We start from the raw sequence: 27,293 nt of genomic DNA on the forward strand, positions 1-27,293 counted from the left end.
ATCCGAGTCTCAATCCGAATCCGAATCGGAATCCGAGCTCCGAGCTCCCAGTTCCCAGCTCCCAACCTCTTGGATGCAAAAGTTGGCGGCGCTTGATCAGTTGCGGTTTTTACTTTCATCGGTTCGGTTGTCGTCGTGGTCTAGCCCAAAAAATTACAAAAAAAAATCCAAACAAAAATCACATACAAAACTTAAAAGACCTGTCCAGCTAAAAAAAAAACAACACACACATTTCGGTGGGCTTTTCTTTACATTGGCTTGGTTTTGCTTGGATTGGCTTGGCTTGCACACATATGTTTGTCCATCCAATTGCCACTTGGATTGTGTTATTTTTTTTGTTTGTTCGCTTGGGAAAACAATTGTATTGCACTAAAGAGTGGGTGTGTGGGGCAAAACCGACCCTTACCTTTCACTTTTACCATAGCAAATCGGCCATTCTAATCACTCTTGCTCTCTATAAGCTCAAGAACTCTCCTGAAATCTCTATGGAAATCTGTATTCAAGTCGAAAAAATTGCATAATATGGTGCAAGAGTAGCCAGTGGGCAGTGGCCGATGATCATCGGCACTCCATCTTGGCGAATTGATACGCGGAAGTTATATAAGCAATGATACCATACCAATAACCTCCCGACGCGTCGACGCTTTTCCAGCTTGGCCACCGACCACAACACGTTTAACAAGTTTTTCTCTTTCGGTTTTTGAGTTTTCAGGAAATTTTGCAATTTTCCCCTAGCCTAGCTGCTAGTTTTTTTTTTCGTTGTTTTCGCAGACAGCCTCCATAGAAAGAAATCAAAATTGAAATCGTAAAATCGATTGATAAACAAGTGAAACCAAGTTCCTCGCTCTTTCGAATCTTATCATGTCTTATCATGATGAAGCCTTCGTTTTCAGAAACTGAGATTGCGACAATGACAGCGGAGGAGCACAAGGAAAAACCGCGGGAAAACCAGCAGAATACCTAAGCCCAAAGACACCAGAGCTTTCAAGAACCCAGAGGTCCAAAAGCGAGTGCAACCAGAGTCTCAGAAGTAGAGAAACGGGGAAGGGCCAAAGGAAGCCAACTTTCCATTGGCAAATATGCCATACCCAAGGATTGCCTTAGTGGCTCTTCTACTGATCGTCTCCAGCCAGTCGATTGACTCCTCCAATGAGACACGTGGCCAGGAGGCAGAGGCCCTCACAGGACATCGGTTTGTGGGAAGCAACATTACAATCCTCCATGAAGTTCAGGAGTCCGAGGAGCACCTAACCGAGTCACCACTAGTTTTAAACACACACGAGACTCTGCCACTGAAGCCGCTGAAGAAGAAACCCTACCTGCCGCTTGAGAAGATCCTGCCGAGCATTGAGTACGTGAAGCCACCGCATCCGCTCAAGGACTATGAACTGCATCCGGTGACGTTCGACTTCAATTTGGGCGATCTGGAGGATTTGGAGCATGAGGTGATCAAGAAGGGGGATCTCAGCAGTCAGGAGCAGCATGTTCTGGCCTCCTCCTCCGCCGACGACACCAGCTACAGTCCCTCCAATCCCGATGAGAACGATACGGTGGATGTGGAGCTGTCCACGGAGCCAACAACGGCAACTTTACCGGGCACCACAACGACGACTGTAGCTCCTGGGATAACCAGTAGTACCACTTCCAGCACCCACATACTGAAGATCCTGCGAAGCAAACCCCAAACGGGGCCCAAACTGGGTCGCGATCTGCTCAAGCAGAGTGCCGATGACGATATGCAGCTAAAGACCCTGGGCAGTACCATCAATAGCATCAATCGGTATCTGGGCGCAAATGCCAATGGCACGGGCAACGGCAGCATGGCCGAGAGTCTCTATGGCCAGGCCAACTACTTCCAGTTGGTGGCCAATCTGTACGATCACTTCTACTGGCAGATCTCCGAGATTCGGACGAGTGTTCGCACAGGTTGCGGCCTCGAGATGCAGGCCTACCTCACGGCCCTGCATTCCAGTTACGAGTGGGCCCAAAAGGGTAAGATCCGATTCCGAAACCCTTCCTTAAGATCTATTCTAAAAGTCCAAGACGAAACGTTCTCAGTTTCAGAATTAGTGCTGTCACTTATTCGAGAAGAATCTCTCTTGAAATCAAGGCGATAGTGCTCACAAAAAAATATATATAAAACTATCGAAAATATCGAATTTAAATTAATCAAATAACGAGAATGTTTTGAAATTAATAATATTAAATATAATATTAATACTAATGAGTGTTCTCACTTACTCGAGAAGAATCGCTCTTGAAATCAAGACGAAAAAAGATCAAATAACTATCGAAAATATCGAATTTAAATTAATCAAATATCGAGCATTTTGTCTCATTAATAATATTAACATTTTCTGTGTATACTTGTTTTGTGAGATAAATATGGAACGAAAGTAGTCTCGTTTTAGAGAATTTGAGACTGAATCTTCGCTCACTATGGAGGTCAAATGAACGTTTAAAAAAATGGTTTATTTTCTGGGTTCTTCTAGCTTATGACTCATCTGGACGATATCGCGGTCAGCTGCTCTTCGGCAACGACAAGTGGCTGGGTCAGCTATCCTTTTGCTATGAGCTCAATCGCCAGAGTTCCAGTGAGGAGCGCAAGCACTTCGATCTGGAGTTCTATGTGGCCGATGTGGCGCTTCATTTGCCGCGACTGAATCGATCGGTGGGTTTTCTTTTTCCAAAGTAATCCAGCTAATGCTTTTCGTCCCAATCCAGATGCTATTGAGTCTAGGCGAATGCCTGCCGAAATCCTGCTCCGCCCACGATGTCAAGTCTATTTTGTCCCTGGATCCATATGCTCGAATGCTGACCGTTTTGGGGGCCCACAATAACTCGATGCAGCAACCTCCGCTTCAGGTTCTGCATGTCCGCACGGTGCCTGGATTATATAGTCACTGGCGACAGCTCAAGTTCCAGGTGTTCATGTGGGTTATAATATATAGCCTATAAGCTATAACTATACTCAACCTCTTATCCCCTTGCAGTAGCTTTATGCTCACACTATTTCTGGTGATCCTGGTGGCCTCCTATTACCAGCTGAAGATCGACGAACGTCGCCTGGTGGTGGCCCCGATTGCGGCCATTAGTGGCAAGTGCGATGGAACTGCGGCCAAGAATGGTGGCTTCTATGGCAAACCCTTCGAGCTCTTTCAAATGCGTCCCTTGGGCAGCACGAATGCGGCGACCGATGGGCCCGAAATGGATGTGAATGGGAATAGACAGCGATCGGGCGACTCAACCGATATGGCGGATGGGGTGCCCGGTGTGGTTGGTGACCCCAACACCTCCTCTTCGATGGCGGGTAAATCGGAAATGACCGATTACCAAGCTGTGGAAACGGGAAGCTGTGCCGGCGCCACTGGAACCTTTGAGGCAGAGCAGCCTATTGGTGAGTAGGATCTACATTTATTTCAGGGTTCGGAGATTAACACACATGTTAAAAACATGAAAAATCGTATTTTACAGCGTGAGCAAAATTCAAAAGTGCTAAAATGTCAAAAATAATAGTTATCACACACAGCTCACTTGTGTTTTTTGAACAATGTATTATTAACACGAATTTTTTTTACACACAGTGTTTTTAACACAAATAAAAATTACATTTCTTTTACTTTAGAAAACCTTGCAATATTCAGTTCCAAAACTCTTTGTGTTAAAAACACGCTGTGTAAAAAACACGTCGTGTAAATAACACAAATGAGATGTGTGTGTTATTTATGTTTCTAACATATGTAGGATACAATAACTTTTTTTGAACTTAACACTTTGACATTTAAAAAGTTTTTACATTGTGTGCTATTTTCCGAACCCTGATTTATTTCTAATCCCCCTTTAAATCCCATCCAGCTTTGCACCAACAAATACTCTTGTGCTTCGCCTTGCAAACCAATGCCAAGGCCATCCTAAATATTGACAAGACCAAGGAGGTAAGTTTAGAGGTAACGTATCCACAAAGATCAATTCATCTGCTACTGCTGGATTCCCTTAACAGACCCACACTTCCTGTCTCCACGGCTTGCGGGTCTTCTCTGTACTGTGGACCATGATGGTTCACACCTATCTGCAGATGTTTGCCATTGGCGAAAATAAGGTAAGAACTTGGAATTATGAACTTTATGATTAATAACAAATTTAAATCCTAGTTCGAAAGGGTCATCACAGAGCGTTCCTTTTGGTATCAGGTGATTGGCAATGCCACCTTCTCGGTGGACTCGTTCTTCTTCATCAGCGGCCTGCTGGTCACTCTGCTCTACCTCAAGCAGGATCGCAAGCATTCCAACGATACCTGTCTCTTTATTAAACGCAGCTGCTCGGAGTCCCTGATGATGCTGCTCTATCGCTATCTGCGACTCACTCCAGTTTATCTTTTTGTGGTCATCTTCAATGACTTTGCCGTAAGGTGAGTTGCGTTCTATTTTCTACACAGTGTGTGTTGCTGGCAGCGCGACGGCAGAGCCCCTTGCAATATCTTAATATTACTTATTTTTCAGACAAGGCCTGGAATCGTCGGTGTTTCAACCGGCCAAAATCGAGCATAACACATGCCGCGTCTATTGGTGGCGCAATATTTTGTACATAAACAACTACTTTCCACAGACGGAGATGTGCATGATGTGGAGTTGGTATATGGCCAATGAAATGCAGTTCTATATGATGGCTGCTCTGCTCTTGGCCTTGGCCAGAAAGTGGGTTAATGGTCATGTATCTCTTGAGTTCCCTATTAAAGTTAACTTTTTTTAGGTACTTTAAGGCCGTGGCTGTCACGTTAATCGTATTTCTACTCAGCTCGTGGAGCATCTCTGGTATTATCTCCCTGCAGCACCAGTACACCCACAAAGTGGCCCTGCCCTTCGAGTCCTTTGACTTTCTGTATGACAAACCCTGGCAGCGAGTCGGATCTTATATAGTGGGTGAGTATTATATTGAACTTAAAAATTATATCATAACATAACTTTGAAAAGAAAATAAAATTAGTAAGTTAAACCATGCAAATATAATTGTATACTGTGTGTGTGCAGCAGACAAACTTTGTAATCCAAGTTGCTTCTGTTGGCAATAATTGATTTAAAGCTACGAATGATACGAATGATCATATAAAGTGATCATATCAAGTCAAGATTTTTGCTTATAATTAATATTGAAAAAATATGGACAGTTTGCTATTTCTTGATATTTTTCCTACAAAACATCGATATTATCGAATCAATATTATAAAAATATCGAAAATATCGATAATTTGCTAGCTCTAATATATCGATAATATATTTTATAATCCTTTTGACTCACCCGTCTTGATCCCTTGTTTATTTTCCAGGAATGTGCGCCGGCTATGTTTTGTACAAGGTGAAGACCCCACCGCTGGTCTCCCGGCGACTGAATTTATCCCTCTGGGCGGGCAGCCTGTTTGTGCTCCTGATCGTGGTCTTTGGCGTTTGGGAGGGACAACTGAGCACCGTCAGCACCGCGTTCTATGTGGGCGTGGCCCACACCGCCTTCGGATGCGGACTGGTCTGGATCGTATTGTCCTGTTGCTGGGGACTGGCGCCCACCGTGAATGCCATCCTGTCGTATCGCGTCATGTGGCCCCTGTCGCGGCTCACATACTGCGCCTATCTGATCCACCCCATCATCATGTTCATCTGCTCCTCGCACATGAGCGGCACCGTCCACCTGAGCAATCCCCTCATCCTGACCCTCTTCCTGGGCAATGCCGTCGTGTCCTTCGGCTCGGCCTTCGTCATATCCGCCTTCTTCGAGGCGCCCGTCATTCGGATCCTCAAGATCTGCTTCAAAAAGTGATCGAATTGTTTGAATATCTAGCCGTTGGGTAGCCGATTTCGTTAATTGTTGGACGAGCTACCCATATTCAAATTTGAGTTTTTGTTTTTTTTTTTTTTTGTGCCCCGTGTCTGCAACGAAATAATGCACATAACGATGTCAGCTAATGTTTATAAATATCCCTAGGCCTAAATATGTGTTATATACTTGTATATATTAAGAGGGTTTCGTGAGTGCGAGTGGAGTGTTTGAAATAAAATATACCTAAACCAAAAATGGGATTTCAATTTGTATATTATTTTTGAAAAATGTTCTACAAATTTTTTTGGACAATTATTCCATTATTTAAACGTCATCAGGAGTCAACAGTCAGATATTATAAATATGTATTCGTATAACAAATATATCACCTTCAAATTACTCTTTTTTGGAATGATACTAATATGTATCATTTGGCTGATATGGCTCGTAATCCACACATATAGAAGACAATTGGCCACTTGGGAACGCCGACGTTACATCAGTAGATTAAAGACTATGAAGTTAGACGTACAAATGGTTCTGAATGAGGAGCAGAAAGTTATTGATTCCGTATCCGCAATGTTGAAGGCCGAAACGAACGAGGACGATCTCGAGGATGAAAAGTTTCATCATGAAATGCATAAACTTCGTAAGATTGTACGGACCACAAACAAAGAACTGCAAAAGCTGGAGAATGAGATATTTTGAATGTTCTTTGAAAAGCGCTATAATAAAGCTAATTTATTTGTTAACTTAATTACCGCAATTTGTTCGATTTATTCGATTTTCAAATTTATCGATAGGTTACACATTTGTAGTTTACAATGACCATCACTCAACGCTATAATAAAGCTAATTTATTTGTTAATTTAATTACCGCAATTTGTTCGATTTATTCGATTTTCAAATATATCGATTGGTTACACATTAACCATCACTAGTAACTTTTTCTAGCTGAAAACAGCCTCATTTGGCTTGAAAATAGCCAAGTTGCCAGCACAGACCGCTGATACACGTGCGCGTGTTTTGATTTGTTCGTAAACAAAAATGCCCTTAAATTGAATTTAAAGCTTAATTATTACGATTTACCCACAAGATGTCGCGCATTATAGTGAAGCAGCTGCCCAAGCATGTGAGTACACTGTTGTTTTTCACTAGCAATCGAGTAAAACAGCTACATTCCAGATCACCGAGGACAAACTGCGTCAGATTTTCGGTGCCCAGGGAACAATTACGGATCTGCAGCTGAAATACACGCCCGATGGCAAATTCCGGCAGTTCTGCTTCGTGGGCTACAGCTCCGAGGCGGAGGCCCAGTCGGCCATCCAACACTTCAACAACACCTGCATCCAGACCAGCCGGGTGCGCGTCGAATCCTGTGCCGCTTTGGGCAGCGAGGAGAAGCCCCAATCCTGGAGCAAGTACGCCAAGGACAGCAAGAAGAACCTGGAAAAGTTAAAAGCCAAGGAGGAGGAGGAGGCGGCTGCCAGGGAGGCCAAGGATGCCAAGAAAAAGAACAAGGAGAAGAAGCTGGACAAAGTGGAGCAGATTCTGGGCAGGCACAAGGATGATCCCGAGTTCCAGGAGTTTCTGCAGGCGCACGACAAGTCGCGCACCCTGTGGGGCAACGATTTGGGCGTGGCCAGCAACCAGGAAGAGGAGCAGCAGGATGGTGAAGATGAAGATGAGGAGGAGCCACCAGCTGGCAGGGATGACAGTGGCGTGGATGCCGATGCAGGGGAAGATGACCAAGAGGAGGAGGAGGAAGACGGCGACACCAGCAAGCTGGCCGAGAAGCCCATCAGCGATCTGGAGTACATGAAATCCCTGATGGCGGCACCCACATCCTCCTCCAAGGGAGCAACCAAAAGCAAAACCAAGTCGGACAAATCCAACCTGGAGCTGTTCACCATCAAGATTCACAATGTGCCGTACAACACGAAGCGCCAGGAGGTGCTCAAGTTCTTCAAGCCGCTGAAACCCTATTCCGTGCGTCTCCCCAGCAAAGTGCACGGCTTCTGCTACGTGGGCTTCAAGACGGAAAAGGACATGGCCAAGGGGATGCTGAAGAACAAGAGCTTCATCAAGGGCAAGCAGGTCTTCTTCTCCGACTTTACCGAGAAGAACAAGGTGACCAAGGCGAACAAGAGTGGGCAACCCGTAACGAACGCTGGGGAGGCGACAGGCAATGCCAAGTGGAAGCACCAGCAGGACAGTTTGTCCAAGGAGGACGACATCTCCGAGTCCGGCCGCATATTCTTTCGCAATCTGGCCTACACCACCACGGAAGAGGAGCTCCGCAAGCTGTTCGAGCAATTTGGTCCAGTGGTGGAGGTCAATCTTCCCGTCGACAAGCTGACGCGAAAGATCAAGGGCTTCGGCACGGTGACCTACATGATGCCGGAGCACGCCCTCAAGGCGTTCAACAGCCTGGACGGCACGGATTTCCATGGCCGCCTGTTGCACCTGCTGCCCGGCAAGGATATCGAAAAGAATCCGCAGGAGGAGCTGGACGAAAACGATGCCAGTCTGTCGTTCAAGGAGAAGAAGGCGCTGAAGCTGAAGAAGAGCGCCCAGAAGCCAATTGGCTGGAATACCCTGTTCCTGGGTGGCAATGCGGTTGCCGAAATACTGGCCAAGCAATTCAAGACCTCCAAGGAGCGCATTTTGGACACCAGCGACGGTGGCAGCGGTGCCGCCGTGCGTTTGGCTCTCGGCGAAACCCAAATAGTCATCGAGATGAAGCGTTTTCTCGAGGAGGAGGGCGTCCGGCTGAATGCCTTCGATGAGCCGGCCAAAAAGCGTTCCAACACTGTGATACTGGCCAAGAATCTGCCGGCGGCCACCGAAACCTCCGAGCTAACGCCCATTTTCAGTCGCTTTGGTCCGATTGGCAGGATTGTCCTTCCGCCCAGCGGCGTTACGGCGCTCATCGAGTTCTGTGATCCACTGGAGGCGAGGCAGGCCTTCAAGAAGCTGGCCTACAGCAAATTCAAGAATGCCCCGCTCTATTTGGAGTGGGCACCCGAGCAGGTCTTCACCAAGACGCTCAGCGGCGAGCCGGTGATTCCCAAAACGGAACTTAAGGAGGAGGAAAAGCCAGAGAAGCCAGAGGTTAAGAAGGTGGAGGAAAAGGAGGAGGAGGAGCAGAAGCCTCTTGCAGAAGATGCCGATGATGAACCGGAACCAAACACCACCCTCTTCCTGCGCAATCTGAACTTCAAGACGGTGCAGGAGACGGTGGAGCAGCACTTCCGCCACCTGGGCACCATTCACACCGTGGAGATAGCCAAACGCCGGGATCCCGAGAATCCGCGCAACTTCAATTCCCTGGGCTATGGCTTCATTCAGTTCAAAAAGAACTCGGTGGCCGAGCATGCGCTCAAGAACCTGCAGCTCACCCACATCGATGGCAATCCCGTGGAGCTCAAGCGCAGCGATCGGGTGCTCAAGTAAGTAGAGGTATCCATAAGGGAATATCCACTTGATTAACCCTATTATTATTATATTTTCCAGAACCCAAGACAACGAGGGAGCACAACGTCGACTGGCCTCGCAGAAGAAGCAAACTGGCACCAAGATCCTGGTGCGGAATATTCCCTTCCAGGCGCAATACCGCGAAGTTCGAGACATATTCAAGTGGGTGTAGTGTATATTCAAGTACCTGTGGGGGCAATTCTTGATACTATATATTTGAAATCCTTCCAGGGCCTTTGGCGAGCTGCGTTCTCTGAGGATTCCCAAGAAGGCCACCACCGGCGAGGAGGCGCATCGCGGCTTCGGCTTCGTTGACTACATGTCCAAGGCGGAGGCCAAGCGTGCCTTCGATGCTCTGAGCGCCAGTACCCATTTGTACGGCCGCCGTTTGGTCCTCGAGTGGAGCGCCAACGATGACAACCAGGACGTGGAGGAGCTGCGCAAGCGAACGGCGGCCAAATTCGGTGATAGCCAGGCGGCAGCGTCGGCGAAACGCAGCAGGAAATCCTTCTTCGATGTGGAGGGCAGTGTGCAGCCAAATCAAGATGATGACGACGAAGAGGAGGAACGATGATGATAATCCCCCGTAGTTAGTTAGCTTAAAGTTTGATTCAGATGTATAAAGTACAAGATGTAAACAAAAATATAAATTATAATTTTATAAAATCAAATGGAGAGAAAACCCTGCCGTTTCTAAATAGAATATATTTTATTTTACGCTTCTGTTTATATAAAAACCTAAATAATTAATATAAAACAAGACGAAAAAAAAAAACAGAATTTTTTAAGCAAACACATACATCGTACATCGTATATCAATCATTGATCAATCAGCCGGAAAAACTTGCTACCTCACTTTAGTAAATTATAGTACTAGTAGTAGTAATTAATTATATATAGGTTGCGTATATATGTCTCTAGATATATACGTGTAATATTGAAAATATTTGCAATTTTCTGCTTTCCCTTCTTTCTTTCTCTTTTTTTTTTTGCAATAGTTGCAGTAAGCTAATAAAGGTCGCAATCTAAAGGTAAAGCAGCATACAGTCTACAGATCTACGGAAATATCTGTAATACATGGGAATAATATTTAGTAAGCGGAGGAGCAGCTAATTAGTGTTAGACACTTGATCATCCCAGGTGTGTGTTGCTGATGTGTGTGTGTTGTGTTGTGTTGCGTTGTGCGTGTGTGTGTGAGCCCGCCATTGAGCAGATTTGTTCACATCCCCGAAAAGGGGCCTCCTCCGTCCGTATTCCTCGCCAGATCCATCCATATCTTCAGCTTTTAGTTGCAGTTTCGGTTTCTGGTATATACAATTGGCAGCGCAGGTGTATTTAAGTGTTTTTTTCAATTAGAACTTGAAAATTATCGATATTTTCGATAATATTAATTCGATAATATCGATGTTTTCAAATTAAATATCAAGAAATAGCAAACTTTCGATATTTTTCAAGCTCTATAAGCGTTTTCAAGGTGTTTTTTCAGGCGTTTCCCGGAAGGTTTTAAGGTGTTTAGCTGTTTTTTTTGTGTGTGTATACTTTGTGCAGGGGGCGTGTGGTGGCTGACAGGTGGGGGCGTGGTGTATGCGTAGGCTATCCATCGAATTTCGTTCGTATTACCGCTATTGCTATGTAAAAAAAATATATAATTTATGTGCATATATATATATATGTTTATATATATATATATTCCATATGTATATCTGTGCAGACGGCTGTTCCAAAGTCCTAATCCTTCTTGATGCGCGCCTGCAGGAAGCAGTAGAGGATCCCGGCCTGGGCCATCACATCGACGGTGCTCGCGGCCAGCGGATCCTTTTGCTTCACCTGCGTTTGTCCCGGCCTCAGCAGGGTGGGCCCGAAAACCATGGCCAGATTGTGCAGCGACATCTTGTTGTCCGTCTCCTTTTCGTGGACTCTATAGGGGGAATATAATTAATAATTATTCCTTAGATAACAAACGAATTACCCACCTAATCAGATGATCTAGAATCGAATTGATGGAGGCCTTGTTGACCTGCGGCAGCTCCTCGAAAACTTTGAGCAGCTCGTTGATTCGCGTGGATTCGTTGTTGTTGCTAAAGGCGCTGAATGTGTCGAAGAATCGTGGATATAGCTGATCCGTGAATAAAGCCTCGGGCAGCTCTCTTAGGAAGGTCTTCAAAATGCCCGTGACCGAATGGATGTCCACTTCGCGCAGCAGCTGCTCCGCCTCATAGGCATCTGAATATGAATATATAAATACATAAATATTATATACAATTTGGTTACCTAGAAAAACCATTTACTCACCCGACTCAAATGCCTTCTTGAGCTTGGCCAAATCGGAGGCGGAACCGCTGACGCGATAGCAGCCAACCTCCAGCATTCCCCGCCGCTCCACCTCACGAATGCAGGCACTGATGATGAACGGAATGTCGCGTTTCTCGCGTCTGAACATAAACGAAATAGTAATACACAGTAAGTAGGAAGAAGGATCGATGGGTGGAGCTCTCTACGCACTTTAATACTTGACTCATTTTGGCACCAAAGAGGGCTCCTGGCTTAGTGGTGGCGCGGCATAGCTCGCCGGGCACAAACCGGAAGCTGCAGCCGAGCTCCAGGGTCTCACTAAGCTTAATTGTTCGCGGCTGCGTGGTTTCTGTCAGCCAACTGAGGCTCAACTGTAAGAGATCATAGAATAATTAGTTATAATATTAAATATTGTAAAAAACTTGTGTTATTAACATGTTAAATGTCAAAGTGTTAAGCTAAAAAAAAGTTATTGACTTGTGTGTAAAAAAATGTATCCTACATATGTTAGAAACATAAATAACACACACATGTCAATTGTGTTATTTGCACGACGTGTTTTTTACTCAGCGTGTTTTTAACACAATGAGTTTTTGATATTAAAGTGTCAGAATTGTATGTTGAACTAAAAACGGTTTTCTAGAATATAAGAAATGTAATTTTCATTTGTGTTAATAACACATTGTGTAAAAAACACAAGTGAGTTGTTGTGTGTGTTAACAATTATTTTTCACATTCTAACACTTTTGTATTTGACACACATGTCAAAATTATTTTTAAATTTTTCATGTTTTTAACATGTGTGTTAATCTCCGAACTCTGATATTAAATATAGTTAGCTGGCTAACCTTGAGTATGTGCTTGGCTCTCAGGAGCGGCCGCTCCTTGGCCTCGTAGAGAAGAATGCGCACATTCTGGCTGCCCTCCAGTTCCAGCATAAAGCTCTCGTTCCACAACGGCGTCTGACTGCGACACACCATCTTGGTGGTGGCCTTGCGGAAATAGTGACCGTAAGAGTCCACCTCGATGCAGATGTACAGGTCGGCCGCCTGCTCCAAGCCGCCCAATCCCTGGACGGCCATGTGCAGATCTCCCACCAGCAGGCTCTCGTCGTTGGTGTTGCGCATCAGATACGAGCCCATTTCAGTCTTCATGCCCTTCTGCATGGCCACAATGAAGGCGGTGACCTCCAGCGAATTGATCGTATTGGCTCCGGGCAGGTTGCACTTTTGCTAAGGGGAAAATAATATAATTTAAGGCAAGTTCAATCCAGAACAAGAAAGGAAGGTAGCTTCGGCCAACCGAAGGTTATATACCCTTGCAGATCATTCCTATTAATTAAGAAATCGCAAAAAATATTCAATTTTCTATTATTTTTCATTGATTTTCCGATTTTATTTTTATTCGGAATTCAGAATTGAATAAGAAATGGTATTTTCAAAAGTAGGAGGTTATATGTTAAAAAACAACCAAGATATAATTTTTTTAAATTTTAGCCCCGATTATTTCTATGGGAGCTATAAGATGTAGTGGTCCGATCCGGCCGGTTCCAACTTATATACTGCCTGCAATAGAAAGAAGACTTTTGGGAAAGTTTCATCTCGATAGCTTTAAAACTGAGAGACTAGTTTGCGTAGAAACATACGGACAGACGGACGGACAGACGGACATGGTTATATTTACTTTATGGGGTCGGAAACATCTCCTTTACTGCGTTGCAAACTTCATAATACCCTCTGCAAGGGTATAAAAATGATTGCGAACCCACCTTGAGCGACGTGATCGAGTCGATCCACTGCGTCCGCTCGAAATCCGAGCTGAGGAAGAAGGTCATGGTCTTGTTATTCGCCTTATTGGCCAGCCGGAGCACCAAATTGGGCGTGGCCAGCACAAGCTGTGACTCCAGATCGGCCAGCTTGCGGCGATACTTGTCGCCGGAACGCACACCGCCGCCTCCACTGTTCGCCACCTCCATGGCCAATTGATCTCGAACGGAGCGCAAATTGCGCTTCACTTGCGATATGTTCGCTGGACTAGATTCCTTCAGTTCGGCCGCCGGATCCGCCTCCTCGATGATCGAAATCTCCTTCAGTGGTATGAACCATTTGAGCTCATAGTCGATGCGATCCCTGCCCAGTGCCTTGTACTTGGCGCATGCGATCACATCGTTGAAAAGGAAGAGATGCCGCAACTTGCGATGGCCATCGACCAGCTCCACAATGAACGAATTACGGACCATGCGTCGCAGATTTCGATTCGATTCGCTGGGCAGCCGCTGATTGACGACATTGAATTGATTCAGGAACATCTGGATGATCTTTTGCGCCTGCCGCAATGGCTGGTGATCCGGATGCGCCATCGGCGTTTCGCGCAGCAAATCATTGAAGACCAAGGCATTTATTTGCACTCGAGCCACTGGCTTGTGCAGCAAATCCTCCAGCGTCAGCGATTGCTCCGTCTGCAGATTGACCACTATGGTGGAGACGATCTTCTTGAACTGCGGATTGTTCGCACTGCACTTCTTCACCGTCTCGATGGCGTTCTTGTAGTTGTGCAAGAAGGCGCTATACAGATCGAACATATCGGCCAGTCGACGGAAGGGCTCACCGATCAGCACATCGCCGCCCTCGTGGGAAACGATCGTCTTCAGGTCGGACAGGAAGGCGGTGTGCAGATCGTGGAGCTCGTCGATCTTGAAGAAAATCGTGTTCTCCTCCTCCTCCTTGATCACAGGCTGCGATGTGTTCAGGGTAGCGTGGATCGCCTTCTTGTACTGCATTTGGTAATGATATCAATTAGCCACTTAATAAATTTGAACACCTTTTCTACGTCGCGCTTCAACCTCTTCAGGTCGTACGACATAATTCTGTTGTGTTTTGTGTCTAGAATTTACCCAATTTGACAAGAATACCAATTCGATAAAGATTTTCAAAGATTATTAACCGAAAATCGCGCCTAAAATTTCAGGCATATCGTTTTTACCATGCTATAACGATTTCTCTATTTTATAGAGCGAGATAGCGCTTAAATTTACATGAGTGGGAGGGAAAGACATGTTCGAAATTCGAACTGTCGTTTTGTTTTTACATTTCGAGCATATCAAGTCAAAACTGATACCACATAACGTAAAATCGATAATAATTTCATATTAAAATGTACTTATAATAACATTTCACCCCCTTATAATAACATCACTCACCTGCATCATTTTATTGAGGCACTCCACGTAGATCGTCTCGCTCTGAATGATTGAGCTGAGTATAGATCGTATTTTGGCACCGCGGGCATTTCCAGAAACCTAATAAACGGAAAAACGAACCACTTGGATGAGATGCGAGGTTGTGAGAGTGACATATATGTATGTACATTGTACAAGTAAAGTATATGGTGGATGCGGAGGTGTCTACAACCCTTTTTAAAACCATTTCCAAAGCTAAATACAAATTATTCTATAATACATTGTCTTTTTGCAAGGCTATGGTGGAAACATTGAAACCAAACCAAAATCTGGCATGAAATGGATGAGACAGAGATGGGAATACGCTGGTCACAGCACAATGGATGGGAGCAAACAGGGCAAAAAAAAACCATATATGGGTAAATCGATCTTGGGATCGTGTGCATACATATATACAATTGAACAAAACAATAAGATGGGCAAAAGACAGAACTCAAATAGGACCAAAACACACACATTAAACGTTATAAATGGAAAACAGGCGCATTCATAAGCAATAGCTATACATATTATGTACACAGATATATATGTATAAATATATACATCGTGGTTGCTACAACGATGGAATAATCATTCCACCTTATCAAGCATCCACTGTACGAAAGTTGAATGCTACATTTATAAGAATCCTGATCCGGGTACTCACAAGTATCGCTGAAACTAAGTTCTGTTGGGAGAAGAGAGCAGAAACGAAAAATCTTGGTTAGTAAATATTAGTATTAGTAAATAAAGATTTTAAATAGATTGTGTGTAGAATGGTTATGAATTTCGATGGGGCAGGAATTAATTCAAACTATAAATATTGCTTTTTAATTTCAAATCAAAATTAAAGTTCTTAAAATCTTTCTTAGATTACGAAATTATGATTCAGCTAGCGGACTTTTCGTGACCACCAGAGATCATGATTAATGGAATAAATTAATAATGAACTTATGCATGACGATTTGTTATAAATAGAAAATGAATCGCAAATAATCTTTAAGTAATGTCAAAAGAGCGAAGAATATTTAAATGTTTCAAGATAATTAAGCTTTTCCTCTCTCTAAAATATTCGGTTTCAGGGTTTTCGAGATTGTACTCCCCCTACAAGTAAGCACATGCATATTGAAATCAATTGGCGATTACGAAAAACATGTTAAGTGCTGAAGCGTGCGCTTAGTCATCTTAGTCATCATCGGGAGATGGAATTGCATCAACTATAAGTTAGCTTTTAGCCTGACTGGGGGATGCGGATTCAGATTCAGACGATGCTTGGAAAGTTAAGTTAAGTTAAACGCAACGAATGACAACGTTAAGTTGGCTGGGAATGGAAAATGCGGCTGGGGCGTTCATCCGTGAACTCTGAACGAACCTTGCGAAGTGCTCCCGGCGTAGTTTGTGACGTGGTCTGCTCGTCGTGGGAAATGGTGCGCAATATGGGCGGACCCTCGTACTCCCCGTCGCTGTCCAGCGAACTGGACCGCGTCTCATTGCTTTGCCTGAAAATTAGATAAATATATTAATATATATATATATATATTATAGGTATATAAACCCACTGTAGGAAGTAGTCGATGTTGACGTAGTTGGAGGTCCTGCCTGGAGATTCGGGATCCGCCGGATTGGCCAGCGGCAGAGTGCTGCTGCCGGGCGTTGACAAATCATCGCGACTGGAGGAGGAACCGGTGCGACCGGGCTTGATGAACACGTACTCCCCGTCGCCGTTGTCCAGCGGCACGCTATCGTAGTACGGCTCGTTGTCCGCCGCCGATTGCTGGGATGCTGCCGCCGTCGCCGCCGCCTTGGCGCTTTCCGAACTCAGCGAGGAGACACTCTCGTAGCTCTTGATCTGCAGGGGATTATAATATAGATGTTAATAAGGAACAGAATAGCTGATAGTTTATCTCTACATACCACCTCTGATATGCCTTGCGATGCCAGCGACTCCTTGGAGCCCACACTCCGCTGATTCGTTCCCGTTCCACCCTCTGCATCGCTGGCCTGCAGGCAGTTGCGCGACTTCTTCTCCAGACTGCTCGTCGAACTGCTGTCCGCTGCCGCCAGTTTGGCGGTCTTGTTTAGGCTACCCGTGGGCGAGGCCCCGACGCCCGTTCGTCCCGGTGTCAATGATCGCCCCGGTGTGGAGGCAGTGCGTCCCAGACTGCCGCCGCCCGAGGGCGAGGAGTCATTCCGCTTGGCCTGCTCCAGACTGTCCGTCTTGCCCACCATCTTGCGGCCCAGCTCCTCCATTAGCTCAGGATTATTGACATTCACAAATTTGCCCAGCTCCGGTGTTGTTTTGCGATTCGCCGCATATTTGGAATCCAGATTCTCGGACGACTTCTGGCGCAGAATATCCGAGGGCTTGATGTTGCGCTCCAGCGAATTGCCCGGACTGTCGGAGGAGAGGCTGCCGCCGGAGCTGCTGGGCAGCGGCATCGAGCTGCCCACAAAGGGAGTCTCTCTTTTTGGCGACGACGACAGCTGCTGCTGCTGCTGGCTGGGAATGGTGGGCGGCTCCACGCGGCGAATGTTCTTTGGCGGAGGTCTGAAAAAAGAGGGTGTTTATTAGTAAATTATAGGTTATATAATTAAATGGTTTATTCACCTGGGTGGCATTTTCTTTTTGGCCTCCACGTGGGCTGCGTACGAGGTGAGCGACGGCGACAGCGGAGGAGCACTGGCCTCCGCATAGCGAGCGAATGTTGAGGGCGGCGTGGGCTGCTGCGACTGCTGTGGGTCACTGGCTCCTCCATCGTCGCCCTCTTTCTCTTTGGCCTCCTTCACCTGGATGACGGTGACGTATTGCGAGGTGGATTTGCGCAGCGGTTGTTTCTCCTTATCTCCGCCATCGGTTGATCCTCCTGCTCCTCCAGCTCCTCCTCCTCCTGTTGAAGATGCCCCATTATCCGGCTGGGCTTTTATCGAGGCCGCCAACTCTGTGATGCACTGCTGCAGAGCTCCGTTGGTGTCCTTCTCGTTGCCACTGTCCTTGTCGCGCTCCTCTCGCTCGAAATTCAGCTCCGCTATCCGTTTGCCCGTCGGCGGGGCAGAGTGAAGCGGACCGCTGGTGGATCCCGCCCCCGCTCCCGCTGCCGTACCGCCGCCACTCCCACTGCCAGCGGCATTCGTGTGTGTTGTGTACTTGTTGTCCGTGTTGAGCGACAGGCGATCCTTGTCCTTGCCGCCGGACGACGTCGAGGACTCGCGCAGATTTAAACTGGATTTCTGCAAGTGAAATAAAATAAAATGAGTTAGTTACCAAGTTTCGAGCAAATCAATTCGGTGATCTTTGAACCAATCAGTAGCATTGTTAATGTAACTCAATTAAGGCAAGTGAGTCGCACTGAATTTACATTATAGAATACTAAGAACTAAAGGCATACGATCTTTATAAACATAATAATGACTTATCAATGTAATAAGTAGATATGTTAAACTAAAGCATTATTTTATCAAATTTAATTTTTCGGTTGCATATAATTTAAATATTTATGATATAAGCTTATGATACAGCTAAACTTTAACTTGAACTATACTTTAAGAATATTATACACAACATAAATTAATTTAAATAAAGAAAAGTTGTCCCTGATTTTTTAAAATTTTTAGGGTCTATAAGAAGTTTATAAGAACTCATATATTCCAAATATTGTAGGCTACTATCTATTATAGTATTCATTTAAATATTTTATCTTCCAGAGTTAAAAGTTCAATCGTTTGCCCCAGAGAGAGTTTAATTATGCAAAACGCTACCGAATAAGTAAGCTAAATTAACATATGCGAAATATGCAAACAAGTTGAGAGGAGAAATCGGTAAGAATTCTTTGATTGCAGAACTAAATCGGGAGTAGGTAGAGATAGAGATTCTATCCAATTTCCCCGGGCCAAGTGTTAATTAAGCGGGCTCTAATCCCAAGGCAAATAGCATATCATATCATATCATAGCCACAAAAGGGCGCCAACGCCTCTGCAAACTATTTTTATGTACCATTTTGTTTTTGTTTTTTCCTTTACTTTTTTTTTGTCCAATCGAGATTCCAAGCACGTAGCGCATTTCATTTCGTTCAATTTCATTCCGATTCGAGCCGTTTCTCCACTTTAAATGGCTAAAAACCGACAAACTTGGCTCAAACTCAAAACGCGTGCGTGCGTTGGATCTTTCTTTTTTACTTTTCGTGTCTCATGTCTTGCCACACAATTTTTGGGCTTTGAAAAAAGTGAAAACTACATGGGTAAGCAGAAACAAACAAATAAATGAAAGAAAAAAACTAAATAAATAAAGAGAGCAGCGGCCAGACAACGCGCTTATTACCCCAAAAAAAAAAAAATAATAAGACGAAAAAAAGTGAAAAATTGCCAACCGAAAATTGTCTGGGTAGCGGGATATCCAAGTATCCAAGTGGGTGGTGGCCAAAATGGATGGATAGTCTACTGTGGATGTGGATGTGACCAAGCGGAGCGATGAAGAAAGCGTGCCCAAGTGCGACTTGAAGACCGAAAGGTCGATGGCTACTTGCCCAGAGCTTTCTGCACCGAGAGGACAAGTATAATACTATATTAATATTACAGTTGGAGGTATTATAATCGTAAACCTACAACTAAGCTAAGGTTACCAAGTTAATCCTTAGAAATGCACAAAAAGTCATCAAAAATTGTAGAAGCAATGTAAAAAACGTAACCATTAATTTATATTGAAAAGATAAATTAACAAACTAAATGTATTTCCAATAAAAAAGTCATGGCAACATAATAATTAAGTTTTTTTCCCCCAAAAAAAAGTAGTTTTTTGACCGAAACAATGGAAATATAAATCCAAATATGGATTGTCATACCTTTCTGAACTCGTTATTAAATTTCCTATCGATTGGCATTTAAAACTGGCCATTTTATTTTTTGGCCATTTTTCGCAAAAAATCATGGGGTACCCCCTTAAAAAATCATTGAAAATTGGCGAAAATTTTATTTTTCCAAAACCACACGGAAAGTGTTATGGATTTATTTATTAATTTGTTATCTGTTCAAAACAGTGTGTCTTTTTGGTGTAGGACCATTTTTGGCCAAGCTACAGCAAAAAAACTAAAAGGAAAAATTCATATTTTTACCAAAAACCCAGATAAAATTAAAAAAAAAATGTTTTTTTCATAATAATATTTTTATTTATTATTTTTAAATTTTTCTCTCTGTGAGCCTCCGTTCTCCCCCTTTCCTCGCATTTCTTTCCTTTTCTCCTCTCTGCATTGATACAATTACTTAGCATATTGTTCAATTAGCAGACACTTGGGGTCATAGGCAGCTTATCAGAGCCGCATTTTCTCATGAATGTGCGGGTGAGCAATGACAGGTTAACCCCTCACAGACACTTGTCCTCCAAATAGGACAGACGACATGCCTCAACGTCACTGGCTCAAAAAAGAAAATAAGATATCACTAGAAGCCATAAACCAATTTATTAAACACTCAAGTATATCTTTATAAAAGTTTATTAATATTTGTCCATTTATTTAAACTAGATTTTTTTATATAAAATAAATTAAAAATAAATAAATAAAATTAACCCTTGTATCTTTTTTATTACTAATCCCTATTTTAGATATGATATATTTATAGCAGAAAGATGAGAAAAACCTGCATGCAAATGAGTGTTAATTAAAGCAGCACTCGTTTTTATGGCACAATAGACATTTCCAAAAAAAATATGATTCAATACTTGGTATTTCGGAGACAATTCAAAGTGAGGCAATTAAGATCTGTAGATGTTTTTAGATGATTCGGTTTTTCTCTGGAACTGTTCAGACGCTTATATTGATTTCTGAATTCTGGGAGTCCCTTTAAATTACTAAAGTGATGATAAAGACTTTATTTTATACCATTTAAATACCATTTCCAAATTCAGAACAGCTGTTACCCCCATTTCCTTTTTTTCTATTTTGTTAGTCAACTGCAAAATTGTAAAATCGCTCTTCGGGCTGTTTTAATCGCAATCTCCTGGCCAAAAGTCGCCCGCATGTAACTACAAGTGCCCCTTTCTTTTGTTTTCCCCCAGCTCCCCTTTGTCCACAGGCCTTATTGATATGGATTGCAGCTTATCAGCGGACACATTGTGCGTCGCTCACGCCTTTTTCAACCCCTCGACGCTCTTTTCTCTGACTTCTTACAGCAAAGTTCAAAGAAATAGCACTTGGAATGTTTATTAATTTATTATAAGATCGAAAATTACAAAAATCTCGGTAAATGCGTTGAATTAAAAATAAAGGCGTTATCCGTATACTAATTAAAATTGGTTTATATTTTGTATTGCCTAATTTTATGTAAAGAAATAATATTTTTAATCCTTCTATTTATTAGGAAACCTAGAAAACTCCTAGTTTTATATGAGCTCAAATCCCATAATTTTAAACTTTAGTTAAAAGACTGTTAAATAATGTTAAATAATTATTGTGTTAACCTTAACTGTGCTGTATGTTTGTATTTTTTCCAAGTGCTCTGCCTTAACTTTTTTTTTTTTAGCCGCTATTGCTTAATTTCTTGGCCACACAAATATATATTTATATACTGTATATAAGTTCATAGATATAGGGGGACCCAAGATATAGTGTCTACGTGTGTGCGCTTTGTTATATGGCATTTTGCGATAAGTTTTTATTGATTTCGACTTGTGATAATACAGCAACAATTGTTGCAGCTTTCGGATGTTTGTTCTTTTTTTTTCGTTTTGAATTTCTTTACTTTGTATATTTTGGAATTAAGTTGCTAAGTTTTTAGCCGAGATTACGCACCCCTCTGGACCATAATTTGAATTTCTCCTTAAAAGAAGCCATGCTCCGAAATCAGCGCCACTTTGTTGGGTTATTTTCCTTATTCGCCCCCTTTGTTTTGGTTTAAAAATAATAATACGACCGCAAATCCGAGGGAGTGTAGTACCCTATTGTAATCCCGGGGCTGGAAAAAAAGGGGGCGATCCGACGACTTAGTGACGATGACTAGGCGACGACGACCACGAAACTTGAGTCAACCGAAAAAAAACACGTTAACATAAACACACACACACGCGAAAAACGGAAGACGGAGCTCTACGAATGCAAAAAAAAAAAATTATAAAAATTTTTTACGTAATTTTTTGTTATTGTTTGCCCTCCGTGTTTTTTGTTTTTTTGCAGGTGTTTAATTGGGCTTTGTTATTCCACTCAGTTGTAAACACAACAACAACAACCACTCACAAGCGGCGGGAAATATACGGAATTTTTACCATACAGAATTTAGATCTCTATGGATATTTTTTATATTTCAACGCGTTTCCGTATCCGTCCGTTTGTCCCGTCACTGTTATTCACCCAAAACTATACTGGCGACACAATATATGACAATATATGCAGCGACGCTAGCAGCAGCGCGAAAAACCTAAAGAAAATAATACTCACACACACTCCCGACAAACCCGCGTTCAGTAGAAAATAAAAAAAAAAAAATGGAAAAAAAACCGGTGGTGTGGGTAGATAAGGGGCCGCTATTCGAGATATCGGAACGAGTGCTTATAGAAGTGGTAGAGCCCATGGACATACGCACACACCTACAGTCCAACTTCTGTAACCCAAACTTCGTAACTCCCAGCTCAAAAATCATAAAAACATATATCAAGATCAGTTTGATATTATAATGTTATTATTATATTATTTAGATAATCCTACCATTTAATTTCATCATCTTTTAACATTCTAAAGATCATAAAAAGTTTCTTTCCCTATCAAAGGTGGTTTTAATAAATCCCCAAACAAATATGAACAGTTTATAGTTCGTGTTATGAAAGTTTTACTGTACTTATACAGGGTCAGGGAAAAACAGCTGTTCCATATAACTCGGTATTGTCAGGCCTTAAAAGTAAAGCTGCTACTGAACTTTCCTAGCATTTCCCTTAAACATTCTTATTATTAAGAGCATTTTTTTATTTTTAATATCTTTAAATTCTACACACATTTTTTGAACTAGTTCTCTTTCGATAATTTTGAATGCTCCGCTCTATAAATGTGTACATTAGCTTTGCTGCCCTCCCCGACTCTCCTCCTCTTTCCCCACTCGATTTTGATAAGCAGGCAATGACATTTGCGAAAGAAATTGAAACCGAAGAAAGAACCCACACTCCATAAAACTGAGCGCCTGGTAGTAATACCCCAGCCCTTGTCGATCGGAAAAGAGAAGCTATATAGGCCCCAGAGTATTAGTCACGAGGAAGGGGAAGATGAAGATTTTACAGTGAATTCAGTTGGGAACACGACAATCATTAAAAATATAATGAATGGATTCGAAATATTTATGTACATAAAGCTTATCGGAATTCGGTTTTCGTATGAAAGTCGATTATTTGAAAATCCCCAATGGGTTTTAAAAACTGAAAGACAATTGGAAAACTTATAAATACACAGGAAAATAATTCGATATGAAGGTCAATACTACCTTATTTGATATCAATAAAAGATCCAAACATATCATATAAAATACCAAAGTTAGTATTTTTTGAACCAATAATGTAAAATAAGATAAACATAATCTGTATTCATATCAAAATGATATGATGCATATATCTTTTAAGATAATTTAATGTATGTTAAATTAAATACATAAGTAAGTAACTTTAGGTAAATATTATCATTCCTAATCAATTAAAATATTATTGTGCAATTAATTCCATTAGTACTTTCGAAATTATTTTTTTATTTTCAAGATATAACTTATATACTCACAAACTCTTTGTCCACATTGGTGGTGCCTCCGCCTGGCGGTGCTCCATTGGTGGTGCCACCGTTGTTGGTGCCACCACTTCCGCTGGCCGCCTCGAAGAGGGCCGTGGGATCCCCGCCAGAGGCGCGATACTTCTCCACATCGGACAGCAGGCGCTCCAGGTACTCCACATAGAGGGTCTCCTGTTCGAGCTCCTTGGTCAGCTCAAGGATGCGCAGCTTGTGCCGCTCGAGACTCGCCCGCACGTCCTGTTCCCAGGCATCGGATAGCGAGCTCTGCGGGAAGCGCTGCATCCACAAGCGCTGGAAGTCGTCGAAGACGCTCATGGTGACCAGGTGGTGCTCCTCCTTCTCCTTCTTTTCCTCCTCCTCCTTCGATTCTTCTGCTTTTGCCTGCACTTATTCCTCACTCCAGAGATGCGGTTTCCGATGATGCTATATATTAATGATGATAATTCCTCGAGATGATGACGAAGAGAGGGCGAGGTTGCCTTTTATGTAACAACGAGCACCAGTTGTGCGTTGTCGCCTTCACCGCCTGCAAGAGTGTGTGTGAGTTTCAGTATCTGTGTGTCTTTTTGTCTTATTTTTTCTTGTTAATTTTTCTGTGTGCGTCACAGTTGAAGACTTGAAATCTTGAATATCCTTGCGTGTGGGCAGCCAAGACAGCCGCACAGCCACAGCCAAAAACAACAACAACGAGAGCAAGAGCACCTCGATGAGAAGTGTTCTTTGAGGGCCCTTTGTTTTACTAGGGGGAACAGAATTGGGATTGTGGTGCACTGAACTACTAGTAACTTGGGTAGCAAATCCTTTTAAAAGTTTAAAACTTTGAGTTTATGAGAAATTCTAGGGATACAACAAGGTATCTGAGAGATAATTAAATAATCTTTAAAAAAAACAGAATACCTGTTAAAATATTAAACTTCCTAATACTTAAAATCCTATCTAAACGGTAGTTTTTATATATTTTAAATCCTTTTTAATTTGTTATTAAAATAAAAATATATATAAAATGAGAATTTAATTAAAGAACTTCTTCTAAACTTCTAAAGAACATTTAGTTTTTTTCTTTATTTTTATGAAACATCTTTGCTCAAGATATTGTAAAAACTTAAGCTTATCACTAAGTTATGAATCCTGATAGCAAAAGGGATATATATAGTAATATCAGTTTAAATATTTACATAAATAATCTTGTAAAGTTTATCTTTATTGGCTTTTTGCGATTGCAATATGTATGTTTTAACCCTAGACTGAAATTTTACAGCTTTTATTGGGAAAATTTATAATTTTTACTATTTTAGAGAAAGATTTTTGAATTCTTGAAAATAAAATAATCCAATTTGATTTACAATTTCAAAGAAGCGGTTAAATAATTTGCCCAATTGGATTTCGAGTTCGAATCGAGCGGTTAAATAACCGGTTGCACTTGCACTTGTGTTTGTTTTTGTGGTTTTTTGTTGTTGTTTTTCCAGTTGCAGATGCTCTTTTTGTTGTTGTTGTGCTTTTGCCCTTTCAAAAGGCCTTAGTATGCGTGCGTTTTTTTCGCTGCCGTGCAACATTGTTGTTTTCTTTAATTTTTTTCGCCTTTTTGCCAAGGCCGAAACTGTTTTTTTCTGGTCTTTTGTTTTTGCAATGTTTTTTGTTTTTGTTGTGGAGGCGCAGACGCAATGAATTTTCTTAGAGATTTTCTCGTTTTTCGGTTTTTATCAAAACGACAACAAAAGCGTCGCACACACCCACACACGCACACACAAAGAGCAGCGCACACCGACACGGAAAAAGAGCGAGATTTCTATTCCTTTAACAATTGTTGTTGTTGTTAGTTTTAGGTTGTTGTTTTTCTCCTCTTCTTCTTCTCTTTTTTCGAGAGACAAAATCAGTGGGCGTTGCAGCCTCAAAAAAAAAGAAGTAAATAAAAAAGACACTGCACTCGAAAAAAAACGTTGTGCTTTTACAACGTACACACATTTGCACAGGTATCCTTGTATTATCTTTTACCGTTTGCCATTCCAATTAGTTTTCGCTTAGAAAAAATCCACATATATATATTTCACTCTTGGGCAAACACACAAACACATTTGCATATGTGCAGCACTAACGCGCTGCATTGGTGTGGGTAAAAACTCGGCTTTGGTTTTTCGGCTGCGTTTTCAATTCGCATTTCCCCGTCGCTTTCCCAGCCGCCACTCACGTTTCATTTTCCGCCACGATTTTCATTCACTATTTTCACGATACACTTTCACATTGATTGGATATTGAACATATATACACTACACATAAATATCCCAGCCGATTTTATATTACAAAAAAAACGATTTCATTTCGTTGGCGATTGCGATGGCAGCAAGTATCGATACTAAATCGGTGCAGGAGCGACGGGCGATATTAGAATCGATAACGCAGCAATGTGATATATCGATAGTGTATTTGAATTATTTTCCAAGATTAGTTTTAAACTTTCTTTTAAATATTATTATATTGATTATTATTATATTGATTAATCAATGCTAATAAGAGCGGTATATTTAGTCGATATATAATATCGGAATTTTCTGGCGTTGCCAGAATTCGTAAGCCTTTATCCGTTATTTAATTCAAATGCCTAATTTAAAAAGTAATACTAAAAATCCAAGAGAATTCCCCCAAGATACACAATATCTATATTTATTCGCCAAGTACAAGGTCAAAGTCCAGCAGACTTGTTTCCTTATCGAGCCCTGTTATTGCTCATTGATATTAATTAGTTTTTCCAGCACGGCACCCTATTTTTAGCCGCGAAAAACATTCCAGATTGACCTTAAATCGGCTTATCGCCACCTGCCAGATATAAATTAATATAATATGATTCCGTTTCTTTGGTTTTTGCCGGCCTCTTAGTCAGCCCGAAACTTTCTATTTCTGACGTAGCCGCGGATTTGGATACGGATTTTGCTTTTGATTTCGGTGGTCTCTTGTCTTATCGCCCATTGAAAACCCAGATAACCGGATGGATATATAAGGCGCTCGTTGCCGTCCGATGGCCATTTAATTAATTCCGGCCTCGGCGATTTTGCTGTACTTTTTTTTACCCGTTCCAATTTAATTTAAGTTCGTAGTCTTAAGGATACTCACACACAAAATGCTGTAAGTACGGGGTTGGTAGAGTCAGTGAAGGGATAATATAAATTTAAAGAACTTTTCCAAGAACTAAAATCTTTTTTTGTTCATAAAAAAATAAATTATAGTTCTTGGTCTTCAAAAAGATTTAGGAAAAGCTTTTCCTAGAAAATGTATATATTTTTTGATAAAAAAAAAATGTCTTAAGGATACTCACACACATAGTGTTGTAAGTACAGGGTTAGTAAAGTCAGTAAAAGGGTGATTTTTAAATCTTTCCAAAAATTAAAATCGTTTTTTTTTATAAAAAATAAAATTCTTAATATAAAGTTCTTAAAATAAATCCTTAAAATAAATTCTTGAAATAAATTCTTGAAATAAATTCTTCATATAAATTCTTAAAATAAATTCTTAAAATAAATTTTTAAAATAAATTCTTAAAATAAATTCTTAAAATAAATTCTTAACATAAATTCCTAAAATAAATTCAGGGAAAGCGTTTCTAAGAAAATGTATATATTTTTGATAAAAATAAATGTCCGGGAATAAAAATATCCATAAATTTTTCGAAAAACTGAAATAGTTATTAGGTATTCAAAATTAAATTTCATTCTTTTGATGAGAGAAAACTTTCTTAGAAAAGGCAGTGGATAGAAAATTTA

The 27,293-nt window shown here is 41.9% G+C and overlaps 4 protein-coding genes across 8 annotated transcripts in view; 2 read left to right on the plus strand and 2 right to left on the minus strand.

Annotated features, from left to right (window-relative positions):
• The window catches only part of tyn (trynity), an 83,350-nt gene extending 78,035 nt beyond the window's left edge, over nt 1–5,315 (minus strand). The window contains exon 1 of the mRNA XM_070218879.1: nt 5,296–5,315. The gene's annotated coding sequence lies outside the window, so the exon portion shown is untranslated. The remainder of the gene's footprint in view (nt 1–5,295) is intronic.
• LOC108055795 (O-acyltransferase like protein) lies at nt 115–6,020 on the plus strand. 2 transcript variants are annotated; one of them, XM_070218878.1, is made up of 11 exons: nt 115–236; nt 894–1,992; nt 2,493–2,671; nt 2,725–2,933; nt 2,994–3,397; nt 3,856–3,947; nt 4,001–4,099; nt 4,152–4,408; nt 4,500–4,694; nt 4,750–4,919; nt 5,324–6,020. In XM_070218878.1, exons 2-11 carry the CDS (start codon nt 1,080–1,082, stop codon nt 5,806–5,808), a joined length of 3,003 nt encoding a protein of 1,000 aa, XP_070074979.1. In that variant the 5' UTR covers nt 115–236; nt 894–1,079; the 3' UTR covers nt 5,809–6,020. The 2 variants fall into 2 exon arrangements, with proteins under 2 accessions (XP_070074979.1, XP_016994803.2); XM_017139314.3 differs by having other exon boundaries at nt 3,856–3,935; nt 5,324–6,019.
• Nucleotides 6,021–6,792: 772 nt separating this feature from the next.
• On the plus strand, nt 6,793–9,974 carry LOC108055802 (probable RNA-binding protein 19). The gene is made up of 4 exons (XM_017139325.3): nt 6,793–6,940; nt 6,994–9,260; nt 9,325–9,447; nt 9,517–9,974. Exons 1-4 carry the CDS (start codon nt 6,905–6,907, stop codon nt 9,857–9,859), a joined length of 2,769 nt encoding a protein of 922 aa, XP_016994814.2. The 5' UTR covers nt 6,793–6,904; the 3' UTR covers nt 9,860–9,974.
• Nucleotide 9,975: 1 nt separating this feature from the next.
• On the minus strand, nt 9,976–25,886 carry RhoGAP1A (Rho GTPase activating protein at 1A). Of its 4 annotated transcripts, none has more exons than XM_017139319.3 (14): nt 25,727–25,886; nt 23,533–24,067; nt 17,403–18,022; nt 16,709–17,342; nt 16,354–16,643; nt 16,167–16,293; nt 15,462–15,482; nt 14,777–14,875; nt 13,346–14,350; nt 12,426–12,809; nt 11,788–11,948; nt 11,578–11,717; nt 11,259–11,508; nt 9,976–11,203 (listed from the first exon to the last, which is right to left on the minus strand). In XM_017139319.3, exons 2-14 carry the CDS (start codon nt 23,854–23,856, stop codon nt 11,014–11,016), a joined length of 4,245 nt encoding a protein of 1,414 aa, XP_016994808.2. In that variant the 5' UTR covers nt 23,857–24,067; nt 25,727–25,886; the 3' UTR covers nt 9,976–11,013. The 4 variants fall into 4 exon arrangements, with proteins under 4 accessions (XP_016994808.2, XP_016994810.2, XP_016994812.2 ...); XM_017139321.3 differs by lacking the exon at nt 25,727–25,886 and adding an exon at nt 25,534–25,678; XM_017139323.3 differs by lacking the exon at nt 15,462–15,482.
• Between the last annotated feature and the right edge of the window lie 1,407 nt (nt 25,887–27,293).

Source organism: Drosophila takahashii, chromosome X (assembly GCF_030179915.1).
Source record: "Drosophila takahashii strain IR98-3 E-12201 chromosome X, DtakHiC1v2, whole genome shotgun sequence".
Classification (NCBI taxonomy): Eukaryota; Metazoa; Arthropoda; class Insecta; order Diptera; family Drosophilidae; genus Drosophila; species Drosophila takahashii.

What these genes read in the sequence shown, in the direction of transcription:
- LOC108055795 (XM_070218878.1), top strand. Translation starts at nt 1,080, where the DNA reads ATGCCATACCCAAGGATTGCCTTAGTGGCTCTTCTACTGATCGTCTCC. An exon ending in TTCAATGACTTTGCCGTAAG is followed by an intron (nt 4,409 to 4,499) that starts GTGAGTTGCGTT and finishes CTTATTTTTCAG; the next exon opens with ACAAGGCCTGGAATCGTCGG. An exon ending in CTCTTGGCCTTGGCCAGAAA is followed by an intron (nt 4,695 to 4,749) that starts GTGGGTTAATGG and finishes AACTTTTTTTAG; the next exon opens with GTACTTTAAGGCCGTGGCTG.
- LOC108055802 (XM_017139325.3), top strand. Translation starts at nt 6,905, where the DNA reads ATGTCGCGCATTATAGTGAAGCAGCTGCCCAAGCAT. An exon ending in TGAAGCAGCTGCCCAAGCAT is followed by an intron (nt 6,941 to 6,993) that starts GTGAGTACACTG and finishes GCTACATTCCAG; the next exon opens with ATCACCGAGGACAAACTGCG. An exon ending in CGCAGCGATCGGGTGCTCAA is followed by an intron (nt 9,261 to 9,324) that starts GTAAGTAGAGGT and finishes TATATTTTCCAG; the next exon opens with AACCCAAGACAACGAGGGAG.
- RhoGAP1A (XM_017139319.3), bottom strand. Translation starts at nt 23,856, where the DNA reads ATGAGCGTCTTCGACGACTTCCAGCGCTTGTGGATGCAGCGCTTCCCG. An exon ending in CGCAAGGCATATCAGAGGTG is followed by an intron (nt 16,644 to 16,708) that starts GTATGTAGAGAT and finishes AATCCCCTGCAG; the next exon opens with ATCAAGAGCTACGAGAGTGT. An exon ending in GCCTCAATAAAATGATGCAG is followed by an intron (nt 14,351 to 14,776) that starts GTGAGTGATGTT and finishes TACCAAATGCAG; the next exon opens with TACAAGAAGGCGATCCACGC.